Source organism: Haliotis rubra, unplaced genomic scaffold (genome assembly GCF_003918875.1).
Source record: "Haliotis rubra isolate DU_JTF1 unplaced genomic scaffold, ASM391887v1 Scf286, whole genome shotgun sequence".
NCBI classification, from domain to species: domain Eukaryota; kingdom Metazoa; phylum Mollusca; class Gastropoda; order Lepetellida; family Haliotidae; genus Haliotis; species Haliotis rubra.
Window position 1 is genome coordinate 21,183 of NW_025766953.1, and position 13,818 is coordinate 35,000.

Below are 13,818 nucleotides of genomic sequence, written 5' to 3' on the forward strand. Positions count from 1 at the left end.
ATCGGTCGTTTCTATCCACGTACGGGGCGGTGGGGTAGCCTAATGGTTAAAGCGTTGGCTCGTCACGCCGAAGACCCGGGTTCGAATCCCCACATGGGTACAATGTGTGAAGCCCATTTCTGGTGTCCCCCACCGCGATGTTGCTGGAATATTGCTAAAAGCGGCGTAAAACGAAACTCAGTCAGTCAGTCAGTCTATCCACGTACATGTAAATCATGATTCCTCTCCGGTCGTGTTTGTGGTCGAAGGTGATGCCTTGAAGTAGTTTTGAACTTTAATGTATTCAAATACAAGAGGTCTTAGGCTGAGCCAGCCACGCCCCATCACAAAATTTCATCTTACGAATGTACGGATAACTCCTCTTCGCCTCGATCCATTGTTATTGATGAGGGAACACACAATGTATTCTTATTTTTTATTCCCATACGACCATTATCACAACTGTCAGATTTTATGTACACTTCAACACACTTAGTTATAAAAGGGATCGACGTGAAACACACTGAAAACAGTAGGTGTCGTCTTTCAAAACTACTGTAAGGAGAGTCACAACTTGCTGTCATTTCTGAAACGTGATTGAGAATCATCATAGTTATTATTTTTAGGACATGATACTACTCACTCATTTACTGTCACTGGATTTATGGAGCATTCTTCTTCCCCTTTAACCAAGACTTTGTGTAAATCTGTCACTTTGTTTAATATCATCCATGTTTCAGACAACAATACAACGGAAGGATGAACTCATTACATAGTTTGTATGCAGCATACAATCATGACACACTTTCTCCTGACATTTCCCGTTCTTAAAATGACAGACACAGTTCACTGTCACAGGTCAGCAGGAACTCGGACACTCTCAGGTCATCAGGTATGGAGGTGGTATTGCCAGCATCGTGCTTCAGGACACAGTTTGGCCTTTGACTCGCGGCCTTGACTGGACACGGACTGCACGTTGTGGCGCCAGTGTTCGGCTGATAGGTTCCCGGGGGACACGGGTAGCAGGGGTGGTACCCAGTTGTGGAAAATGTATCTGCCGTACACAGTGCTGAAATAAATGAGGCCTAACAGTACTGATTCACATACAGCAGGTCATGCAACACAGGCTGGTATCAGACAAGGGGGTAGTCTCGTCATATAATCATTTGCTTATGATCTAGATAGTGTGTGAGTGAGTTTAGTTTAACGCCACACTCAGCAATATTCCAGCAATATGGATCGAGTCTGGACCAATTTCTTCTTTTATCTGTGTTCCAATTTCTTCAGTGTTCTTCCATAACTGATCATCTTAGTTTTATAGTAGTTCTTGTGTATAATGTCGACGAGGGTGTTACATGTTTGTATCCTTAGCGGAGGTGGGGTAGCCTAGTGGTTAAAGCGTTAGCTCGTCACGCCGAAGACCGGGGTTCGATTCCCCACACGGGTACTATGTGTGAAGCCCATTTCTGGTGTCCCCCATCGTGATATTGCTGGAATATTGCTAAAAGCAGCGTAAAACTAAAACTCACTCACTCATTGTATGTAAACAGATTTACTAGAATTATCAAGTGATATATAGAAATTGCTCTCTCTTAGAATTCGAATCATGGATTTTGTGGTAATGATAACCTTGGATCATATGGCGGACGCAAATTTATTACCAAATGTTTTATTCCATTATCCGGCATCATCTATTCCACTACACACATGGGCATGTAGTGGTATTTCATAATACTGTCCTCATGTAGATCACTTGCAATGTAAATGCAAACCTATTATAAGTAAACTCACGGATACACTCAGCTCTGGCTGTAGTTCCAGTGGAGGCGGTTGTGTGTAGTTGTGGGCAGAGATGACAAGAGGTAGCACCTTGAGTGTTCTGGTAGGTGTTCATCGGACATGGATCACATTTCCCCTTCGTCCTGTCTTCGTATGTCCCCACCGAGCAGGGCACTGCAAGTCAGATGATGAAAAATACTCAAATGGAATTTATTGACCAAATATTGTGTACAATTCATTCTGTACCTATATAACCAATACCACTCCTCCTTGAAGTAGGGGCGGTGGGTTAGCCTAGTGGTTAAAGTGTTCGCTCGTCACGCCGAAGACCCGGGTTCGATTCCCCAAGTGGGTACAATGTGTGAAGCCCACGTTTGGTGTCCCCCGCCGTGATATTGCTGGAATATTGCTAGAAGCGGCGTAAAACCAAACTCACTCACTACTTGAAGTACTGCTCAATGGGTAGAGCCGGAGTCCCTCTATTCAAAGATAAGTGGAGACTGGCTGAATTATTTGAAGTTAGTTATACCTTCCTTAGGTATCTGAACATTAAAACTTATGCCAAAGTAGACTGTTAAGTAGCATGATATGTTACAGCAAAGCTCAAAGCATCAAAACCATTTCCATTAGCATCACAAAGAAACTCCGAATCTATTGTACGATTATTTCATTTTCGTGTTTATGAATCAGCGTGACACTATGTTTTGCGAGCGTGACTTACAGCCTATTGTTGAAATGAACACAGGAACCCACGTACGTAAAAGTAAGGATTGCATCGGTCCTAATTTTGATAAATGATTTTTCAAATTTGCAAATGGCCTACACATGTCAGCCATACAACTGCTCCAAAGTTAGCTAAAGCCATGGGCACCTTTATAACAGCAGACTAAGCCAAGCATTAAAGATATAGTAAACAGAAATGACAATCCCCTAATGTGGAGAAGGTATATTACGTTGTACATACCACAGATGCCGGACTTGGCGTCCATCTGGACATGACCCGGGGTACACTCCATGGCCAAACTTCCTGTGACTGCACGTGCTTTCAGCTGGGTTATCATGGGAGTCGGCGTTGGGGGAGGTAGAGATGGGAGAAAGGCGAAAGAAGGCAGTGTGTCTTTGTGAGAAAAGCTGACAAATAAAATGAAAATCAATCACTGGAGAATGTTAGCAAAATTGATGTTTATGACAGGGCCCGAATGACCTTGAAATACATGATCAAGAACATATTAATTTAGACAAACCTTTTCACTATCGACTTTCTCATACCAAAATTTGTTCTTAGTTGAGGAATTCCCGAGTAGATCCTTGGCCTGGAAAAGAAAATTGAGCGTTTATTCATTCGTTCGTTCATTCATTCATTGCCAATTGTTAATCATAGCATATTGCATTGTTGTTGGTTTCATATCAAGTTTGTTTATGGACTGATTTCCGTTTAGCTGCTTTATTAGTTTCAACTTGATAATCAACACGTAACAAAGTATATATACACTGTATACCCGCGACGTGGGAATGGAATACATATCTGGAGGCACCGTCCAAGACTGCTTGATATTAACACTCAGACAGGTCTCATTCATGACATTTGACGGTGACACAGTTCTTGACATTCCTGAAGACACTAGCATTATTTCTCCTGCCGCTGCCACTGCAACTGATTTAACCCTATGCAGAGTTTTGTTTAACTGCAAACCTTAAATTATAATTTCTGATTATATTTATTTTTCGTAGTTATTTAAAAAATTTAGTTCTGTACCGATTTCTGGGTGAAACGTTTCATTTCAGTTTCGAAATCTATTCTTAACAATGTAGTGATATAGCTCTTTCGAACGCATGAAAGCCTCCCTGAAGAATGGATCTGGCCAAACCATGTAGTATACAAACCTTAATAGTTTATTATATCTATGCTTCTAAGCAACTCCTATTCAGTAATCCCATCATCACTTTACGAAAGATGGTAAAATCACTATGCATACAAACCTTGGGGCGGGTGTAGTGAAGTGATTCGCTTTCATGTACAATTTCCTGAAAGATCAATGTTTTATAAATGCTGAAGCTATGGTTAACTATGAACGATCTCAATATGTTTCAATTAGTTAACTTGACATGTAAAATAAACACTACGCGGATACAAAGAGTAAAAAGATGGTTTGAAAATAGGTTCTAATAGACACCATGAAATGGTTTCATCATTAAACGCTACAATAATTACATCTAACCTGAGATACTTAGCATGCAATGATAACTAACCACAGCAAACAATACAATTATAGAGTACTAGATACCTCATTGCTGTGTTTGTGGACATCATGGTCTTTGATTTCTCCACAAGAGTTTGCAGCAAGCGTTTGGCTGCCTCTGGTGAAATCGTCCTACACAGAATAAATACATTCACAAACTTGACATGTATAAACATATATTACAAATACATTGGGCTTCAGATATGATACAGCATGAAATCCCTTTCCAGAAAGGTACATATGTTAGCTACCATTTTGGTCCAGACAAAGCCAATACTGGAACCCAGTGATGACAAGATTCATCCGCTTGTGAACGACTAAGCTAGTTGCATATATATTACGCCAATAAAACAAAACGTCTTGCTTTTAATTCAGGGTACAGACGAGAGTTGTTTCTGACAGTAGAGTTCCTTAAAGGTTCAATGGCAAAGAAACATAATAAATATCTAACATCACTCCGCGTTTACCTATTGGTGTTCTTCAGTCGGAATGTCATCTTTATGTGTACAAGTTGGTTTGATTTCGACACGGCTCGTCGTTTTCTCTTGAAGTCCAGGAAGCCACCTATGTCCTCCTCCTCGCCGCAGGTAACATCGACGTCATCCACTGAGCACGTCTCTTGAGCGCAGGGAGATATACCCAAGGAGTTCAGATTGAACAGGAACTGTTGCTTAATCTGGTGCAGTGTTTCGGGACTATCACAATAGCCCCAAAAGTAGTACAGTTCAGTGGGTAGAAGGTATTCATCAGGATACGCCAGATCTACAAATAGGAAATAATCCGATCATAACCATATTACGTTTGGAGGGGACAGTGACTCCAAAAATATTTTGGCACTAGAATTTGGTATGCAGCCTAAAGCCCAGGAGAATCCAAGATTTATACCGATTCTGGTCCTTTCTTTGTGAGAACAAAACATCTTCATCTTATGGTTTCATAATTTGAAACATATACACAAAACGTGTTGACTATTTACCCGAGCAGTCTGGGACAATGCTGCTTGGTTTCCACTGATCTGAGTTCAGCCCACAGACAAAGGTTGCCCCTGTGCCCTCCCCTTGCTTCACGTCAAAGCCGTCATTGCACTGGAGCTGGCACAGAGTCCCATCTAGCTGCTTGTCACATGCTAGTGCTCCGTTCTTCGGCGCAGGTAACTCTGGACAGCTCTTCTCTGAAAGGTTAGTGCATTGGTGATAACATCATGCGGCCTCAAACACCACTTATAAAGATCCTTTGAAATAAAAGCAACAAGATTACTAAGTCGAGACATGTCTAAGATGAAGCTACACAGAGACCGATCATTTAAAGGATTTGACTTTACTGCCCTCTTTGGATATCAACAGAATCGTTACAGTTTGAAACGTTAAGAAGGTAGAGGTTGTAATGCGGGTGTCAGATGAACATTTAGGTTCTTACTAAGTTCTGTCCAGTCCCAATACCTTAAAACAATTATCACCTTTTTTCTTTAGCTTTTGTTTTTAGGAAATCGTAGAATTAGATGCAAACGTACTAAAAAGGGCAGTATGTCTTCCTGGTGGTATTCCTGACAAGTAGCATCACTGTCTGTTGCTGGTGTAATAAAAAATTGTGTTATCTTAAAGATGACTTAATATTGCATTGTATTGCCATCTTCCAGCTTTCAGAACATATGTGATATGTGTTTGAAGTGCTGAGACTACTGAGGGATCCGTGAATTGTACTCACTGAAGCACCTTGGGTAATCCCCGTCGATAGGTTCCCAGTAGGAAGTATTGTCAGGATGAACACATGAAATGTAGCTACTACCTTCAACAGAGGATCCGGAGCGACAAGACAGCTGACAAACAGACTGAACTGTTAAACCATTACACGTGAACTTCATATCCGTATCATTAACCGAGGGTCGGGGGCAGTCAGTCTCTGCGGAGAAACAATACAACAATATTGTCAACGACCATTTTTTACGACTGTAATATTTGTCAACGCCAAATTTAGAATACAATTGAACAACAAAACCAATACATTAAAGCTGTCATAAAGTGTCTTGCTTGGGTTTTTAGTTTTCTGCGTTATAATGTATGTAAACATGTAAGGTTTTGTAGTGCATTTAACGGGAAAGTCTAGTCGGATAGGCGCCAGCAGCAATGGACCTCTATAACAATTCAGGAAATCGAACAACAGAAAAATATTGGCAGTGTCAATACCTCAACGATATCTTTCGCCTCAACTAAAGTAACTGAACAGCATAATCAATACAATGCAGCTACTGTATACCGACGCAAACTGCTGGACAAAAGACAATATATACCATTGTTTGATGGAAGCCAAACATGAAGAAACAAGAAGCGGTCACTCAACAGAGGTGTAATTTGGTATGGGCATGATATGTGAGAACTTTTACCTCAAATTTGCTTCAACAATATTCAACCATGAAACATCATGAAGACGATTCCGTTTGTCAAATCCAAAATATATAAGTGTATATCTCTTTTGCCCGGTAGTTCAGTATGATGTGTATTGTTTGATAGAACACTGCACTTCAGGTGCCGGAAGAAATAGGCTTTCTTCAAACCTTCTAACGCCGTCGATATCAACATCAAGCAAGGGGCACCGACGGCTAGAAAGGATAAAGGGATTGCCTTTGTAGGAGACAATTTATTCTCAAAGATGGGACGCTGTCCTAAAGCCTCATAATTCAACTGTGACCTAGGTCTTATTTTTAGTGACTTACGTTTGAGCTCCACTGTAAACACACATGAGGCCGTGTTGCCCGCATCGTCAGAGGCGACATAGTTCAAGATGTGAAGACCAACAGTCAACAAAGATCCTGGCGGTTCTCCTTGAACCTGCTTCACAACCACCTTCCCTGAATTATCAGTCGCCTTCAGCGGCGTCCAACGGAATCTTTCATCGATGGTGTTGATTTTCTTAGCAGGGCAGTTTGTGAAAATTGGCTTGACCGTGTCTGAAAGTTATTGTATTGTACACGTAGATGTCAGGGAGTGATTTTACATGCCTTTTGTGGTGTTCTTATCATAACGGAATAAAGAGTTGATTATCTATTATCCATTTCGTATTATCTGCAGTTGTGAACATTGAAAACAATGGTGCTAAGCCAAGACAACTTTAAGTGTGTAGTGTTTAAATAGTCCCGCTGTTACAAAACGAAACTGATATTGTTTTATCGGAAAAAGGTATACATGTATCGTTATTTATTTGAGTATCATATGAACCATGTTTTGCTTATCATCTTCTGTAGTACTGTCCAGTAATCTAGATATTCTTGAAAGTTTATGGCTGTGTTTAGCATACCTTCACATTTCCAGGAAGTTTGGCTCCATTTCCTGTTGGCGGTACAAATGGCGTTAGCACCCCTGCTGGGGGAATACCCTGTGTGGCAGAGGAGTGCGCATACACTCTGGTATCTGTTGCCATCTGTGCAGCGGACAGACTTTCCATGGGCGGGCACAGCAGGTTTACTGCACTGGATTTCTGGAAAGCAGATGATTCTTCGTCAAAGCATACACTTCTTTCAGACAGACTATAAATGATACACATAAACGCTCTTATAGAAGAAAAACATAAGCTGACGGACTTAAATGAGAATAGTCCATTTGATTGTATTGCTACAAGGATGAAACTTTGCATGGTGATAGTCACATGTTCCTGTCAATCGTGTTCATCCCATGGATGTTGTAAGGGGTTTGGATCCAGAGATTTGGGGACCAGAGCAAGAGATTGTTTGAATCATGAAGGACGTCATCAGTGACACAAGGTGTGTATCGTGTAGAGTTGTCATGTTGTCAGCCCTCTGTCGGATGATAATGGGAAGAAGGTGACGTCGAAACATTTGGACGATATACCTGTGACATTCATCTGAACCTCCACCACCACCACCAAGGCATACATTCGTGAACAGGGTATCGCTCTCCACACAATCACACTTCCATCATCTGTAGACCTGCCAAACGCAGTTTGGTGTTTCACGTTTATTTCTACGCCAGTAGTACGCTCTTCCAGCTTGGCGTTGGAGAAAAATAGCGATTCATCACTGAACCAGATACGCCACTTTCTCCAGACTCCACGCCATAGTGTTGCTCCATCTTATACGTCGTCGATGCAAAAGTCACAATACAGGGACAAGTACCATTCTTCTGGGGCTAATTCCCACTTTGCACACAACTTCAGATTGTTTGGTTCGATACATGATCGAGGCTGCTGTCATGGTGGCAGTAGCATGTTGAAGCCATGGAAGAACGACCCGGATGAAGCGTGGTTTGGGTTCTTGGTCGACCACTTCTCGGACTATCACGGGATGAAGTTTGTATGCCGATCCCATAAACGTGATAAAGTGCTCCTGTGTACACTGCAGTGAAACTGCAGACTTGGGCAGCTTCAAGACGTTGGCAGCATTCAGACTCGATATTTGACCAATTCTAATAAGCCGTGAAACGTATAACAAAATGTTGACTCACGTATGACCTTTTATAGTCATTGTCATTGCACGTGATTGTCACAACTTTCGCGCGCAGTCTCCTGTCATTTCTATGATATTTTCGTGTAGTATAAAACTACGAAACATTAAAATGGTTGTGTTTGTGCACTTAACGGAAATGGGACTTCTCATTATATGCTATGCATTTCTGGTTTTGAAAAGTTAAACGTGTACATGATGGTGTAATGTATTTAATGAAACACATTGGGTGATAAAGGTAAATAATTGTCGATCCTACGTAAAAAAACAGTGCACGAGAATTTACAATCAGGTTGAATATCCACTGAATATATGAGCATCTGTTGTGAAGAAATTCTGTGACATTTTGAAATATTTTGGTATATAACAAGCACAGAGTTTGGTGTACGCTACAAGTTCATACAGAGAAAACAGAGTTTGACAATCTCCAGGAGAGACATACTTTGACATGTTGGTCGTTTTGGAGTATATGTTCCGCTTCTTTGACATGTGAGAGTCGCTGCCCCCGTCAGCGAGTATCCCGGGTTACATCTATGGGTACATGTGCTGCCATACACTCTTCCAAGCGTCCCCGAGCAGTGAATATTCCCATTGGCTATGCTGGGCAGCGCAGGACAGCGAATTACTGAGAAAAAAAATCCCGGACAGTTACAAAAAGGAGAGATGTTTTGTTGATGAAATACAAAACAGTGCATAGAGTTAGTTTTCAAGTAAGCTGTGGAGTGCAAAATGGTTTCCTCATATTCAGTGGTGACACTGAGTTATTGCGTGATACAACTGTTATACAAATACAATGAACACAAATTATTCAACTTGAATGTCTGGAATTGGGCCCGTAAGTAGGTCACGACACTTCGCAAGAGCTTATTACTTCCGGTGACATACGACGTGCCATACCTTTTCGATTGGTCCAATTGTTGTCAGTTGATAGTAAGAAACCGATAATTCTTGCAGGAATAACAAATTTCCGATCTAACCCTATCAAAATTAGCCAACTAATACGGCTGTCATCAGCTGTGACATCCAAGCCTGGTGGTATACTTGGTCAGGTCTGGTAAAGTAATATTTGTCGGTCACGCAATTTTGAACCAGAACTGGCTCTTGAATATACGCTTGTCACTGGAAATCTGGTACCTGAAGTAAGCTGGGCCCCGTCTCGCATATTGCAAGTTGGCGCGCTCAAAGGGCCGGGAACCAGCTTAGTACCGGAACCAGCTTAGTACCGGAAGTAGCGTGTCGTGAGAGTTACAGGCCTAATACATGTCTGTTCTGTTGAATGTTTAAAACAACTATCTGACGGAAGTGATTCCATTAGGAGTAAATGCAAAGGACAGGATCTGTGAAAATCAGTGCAGGCCCTGCCGGTAGCACCTGTCACTTACACATGTTACAGTGTGTTGCCTGTACAACAGCAATTCGAACAATCAAGTGGTTAACCATAATTCCACTCATACGATGAAGAATTTATTGCTTCTGTTGAAACTAAAAACGATTTGTCGAATGTCGAAAAAAACACAATTTCATTCGAGGCCTTTGTAGAACTCATCATACCAACCCTGAACATTGAATGACACCACACATGTAGCACTGAGACCCCAACGGTCGGTCGTTTTGTAGCTGACTGTATGGCGCCCGGCCCCGAACCTACTGCCTGGTCCCTTGCCACTGGTTAAACGGGTACTGAACGGAAGAAAGTCACCAGGATATAAGAAGGAGATACAAGCTAACCGGGGAGGGTGTTAGAGGTGCTCTACATTGATGGGAAAGAGTTGGTATACCTTTAAAACGATGGGTGAAAGGGTGTGATTTAGTTTTACGCAACACTCAGCATTATTCCAGCCATATGGCGGCGGTCTGTAAATAATCGAGTCTGGACCAGATAATCCAGTGATCAACAGCATGAGCATCGATCTACGCAATTGGGATACGATGATATGTGTGAACCAAGTCATCAAGCCTGACAATCTGATCCCGTTAGTCGCCCCTTTCGACAAGCATGGGTTACTGAAGATCAATTCACGGATAGGGAAAGGGTGAAGTTACTATCAAATGAGATGAGACAAAGTATGCATTTATTCCAGAGGTAGGTGAAAATAGATAAAACACTATCGCTTAGCAAATGGATCAGGGAAACATTTTAAAATCTAAAGACGGATTACTGAACGTGAGTACACAACAGGTGAATCAGAAGGAAACTATCACTAACGACACGACGTTGTTCTCTCTGTCTTTGACACTGGGGCCGACCCATCTGACGACGGCTTCTGACGTCCTGGACCCAGCAACAATAGTACTGGGTATTCGAGGACAAGTTATCGAAGGAGGAGTGTTGACTGAAAGGTATCACAGAAAAGGTAAAATACGTGTTATATTTAGTTACACAGGTTACTCGAAGCCGTTTGTTAACGTTAGCAGTCATTGATAGGATTACAATGTACATAATGTGTGTAAAATCATCAGATGAAAGAGTGAGTGAGTTTAAGTTTTACGCCGCACTCAGCAATATTCCAGTTATATGGTGGTCTCGACCAGACAATCCTCTGTAAGTAATCGAGTCTGGACCAGACAATCCAGTGATCAACGGCATGAACATCAATCTACACATTTGTGATACGATGACATGTAAGTAATCCAAGACAAGTCTGTGATACGATGACATGTGCCAACCAAGTCAGCGAGCTTGACCATCTGATTAGGTTAGTCGCCTCTTACGACAAGCATGGTTTACTGAAGACCAAGTCAGCGAGCTTGACCATCTGATTAGGTTAGTCGCCTCTTACGACAAGCATGGTTTACTGAAGATCTATTCTAACCCGGATCTTCACGAATCATCAAATAAAAGAAAATATAGTAATGACCCAGTGTTACTGGAATCAGACATTGGAAAGCTGTTTCTTACCATAGCCATCCAATAATCAACATATACGTATGAAAAGTATAACTTTAAATTACTTGATAAATGGCAACTTACAGACAACCTACGACGTAAGGCCATCCGTGAATACGTTTTTCTCGTTTCTAAGAAGCTCTGTTAAGCCACATTCACTCGTAAAACATAAAACCGTATATATACACAAAGACCTTAGTTAAGCACCCCTGACATATCTCACGATTGAATGAGCTCCGATCTTAACCCTTTGGAGCATATCGGGGACATGATTGGTCGTTGTGTGCAGCAAAGGGATACTCCTGTTCAGAACCTGGCCCAACTGGGAGCTGCTTTACACGTGGAATGGCGTAGACTGGCCCTTCTGAGGATCAGGAGGATGCCAGGGAGAGTGCTGGCTGTCATACAGTCACATAGAGGTTACACTCGGTACTGGCCTTGAATCGTGTAAGACACGCAAAGTGACATTTGAATGTTCACATTCACCAATAAGTTCAACATTAAACATTTCATGGCCATACTTGTACGGGCATGGTTTTGTATGATAATCAGTGGGGCTTTTTTGTTTAGTTTTTTTTTATAAATGAGCAATTATCATCATAAAATCAACATTGATGCCAATAATTCTGTCCTTTTTTATGAGTCAAAGGATCATACGGGTCAGAAAAACTCATGTTTTTCCATTGTGGTCACAACGAGAAGTTTATGTCCATGTTGAAAACCTATCATTGCAAATTACAGGGGTACTTAATTAAGTTCTTTGTGTATATATTTACATGATATGTCAAAGCAAAAGAAATCTTACATAGTTTAACAAAGTGATTAGGTCTCCGCTTGAAGAAGGAACCAAGCCGTCTGATATGGTCGTGAGGGACACGTGCTATCTTTTTAACACTTTTGAATATTTTCTTAAAAAATCCTCGTTTGTGCCTTTCTGAAGGACCATTGTTTACACATCCAGTTCCCAGCCACTCTCCCCCTTGACAAACGTAACAGGAGTCTTTCCGTTCAGATACACATACTGTTTGCTCCGGAACATGATCTGCTGCTATCTCTCCTCGAGTGAAGCATTGTGACATTTTCCCTGGAAATGTGTTGACCATGCAGGCACTCTGTGTCTTGGTGATGGAAACAACAATGGAATCACATCGTTAGTATATACGAAAGCCTAATTGAATCACTTCGGTAGCATTAATTACTTTTCTTAAACCCTTTTGTCTCGTACTTTTAATTATTTGCTTACCTTTTTAGTGTTTTGTTTGTCTCTACTTCGATTCTGTTTCGCAATGTGTTGATAATGTGTACATAATTTAACAGTTCGCTTTCCCAACAAATGGAAACAGCCTAAAGTACACCCAAAGAAATCCACTGAACAACATATGGACATATCAGTGTAATGTAACACAATTCCTTTCTACAATATTTAAAGGAAAAGGTTTTGTCGTTTCTATTTACATAACTCAGTTCAATTTTGTAATGTAAACAGAGAATGTACAGGGGCGTAGGAACAGGGGGGGCTTTTACAAGATGCAACTATATCTACCTTACCATAACTACAATTTCATTTTGAGTTTCAATACTTTTCATAAAATAGCTCCTTTCTGACACCCCCCCCCCCCGGCACAAACACTCACACACACTGAAAACCGTTCCTACGCTCCTGACGTACCAAGGCTCCACCTCAAAATGGGTACGTCTTTGTACGATCAACGCAATGAATACGGCATACAACCAATACAAGTTCCTTTGTGTATATAAACACATACATTCAACAGGGTCATATTGAAATGTTTCTGAAACTCCTGGCGTGCAAAATATCATCTTCATCAGATCTTTAAAGATTTTGACAGATTATAATGAAACCGCATGATGTTACGACACGTGAATGCAGTGTTAAAGAGTAGTGACCGATGACGTTAGGAGTCGTGTGACGTCACATCAGTGCTGTGTGACGTCGTTTCTGTATTGCTGATACTACTGAACCCTTAGAACCAGTTAGTGGTATTATTGCCAAACAGATCTGAAAGAGGTTAATAGAGACATGTGATTTGGTATCGCCTTTGATTAAAGAAATCCGTGTACGATATCAAAACACGAACTCAGAACTACAAGGATTTTGACATCGGTTTCTTAAAATCAGCGTGGTACAGGAACCAATAAAAACTATTGTTGTAAATTCATATACTTACATGTGTAACTGCACGAGAACATGCCAAGCAAAACCCCGCAATATATAATAGGTTGTGAAGTCGATCCATCTTTGTATTCTGTGTCTTCATAACACAAAACCAAAATCATTAAACTCTGATAAGTCTTTGAGAACTGCATAGATCGTAGCATTTTAATGCAAATCCCCTATCATACAGCGATAGCTGTGGATAAATGTGTTCATAAACTGATATGCACTTTTGTCCTGTCTGTCAGTGTCAAATACTGAAATACTGAACACACGACGAAGGCGGAGGCCCCATATATGGTCA

General features: G+C 41.2%; 1 protein-coding gene across 2 annotated transcripts in view; it reads right to left on the reverse strand.

Annotated features, from left to right (window-relative positions):
- Positions 1–401: 401 nt before the first annotated feature.
- Positions 402–13,818, reverse strand: part of LOC124281620 (sushi, von Willebrand factor type A, EGF and pentraxin domain-containing protein 1-like) — a 14,140-nt gene continuing 723 nt past the window's right edge. For both annotated transcript variants that reach the window (XM_046717554.1, XM_046717555.1), the window contains exons 2-17: positions 13,528–13,611; positions 12,144–12,456; positions 10,658–10,784; positions 10,007–10,131; positions 8,894–9,076; positions 7,290–7,469; positions 6,709–6,942; positions 5,703–5,897; positions 4,975–5,169; positions 4,466–4,760; positions 4,044–4,130; positions 3,739–3,783; positions 3,003–3,071; positions 2,723–2,889; positions 1,771–1,932; positions 402–1,048 (exon numbers count right to left, since the gene is read on the reverse strand). In XM_046717554.1, the coding sequence (XP_046573510.1) occupies positions 807–1,048; positions 1,771–1,932; positions 2,723–2,889; positions 3,003–3,071; positions 3,739–3,783; positions 4,044–4,130; positions 4,466–4,760; positions 4,975–5,169; positions 5,703–5,897; positions 6,709–6,942; positions 7,290–7,469; positions 8,894–9,076; positions 10,007–10,131; positions 10,658–10,784; positions 12,144–12,456; positions 13,528–13,596 (2,688 nt within the window). In that variant the 5' untranslated portion in view covers positions 13,597–13,611 and the 3' untranslated portion in view covers positions 402–806. The remainder of the gene's footprint in view (positions 1,049–1,770; positions 1,933–2,722; positions 2,890–3,002; positions 3,072–3,738; positions 3,784–4,043; positions 4,131–4,465; positions 4,761–4,974; positions 5,170–5,702; positions 5,898–6,708; positions 6,943–7,289; positions 7,470–8,893; positions 9,077–10,006; positions 10,132–10,657; positions 10,785–12,143; positions 12,457–13,527; positions 13,612–13,818) is intronic.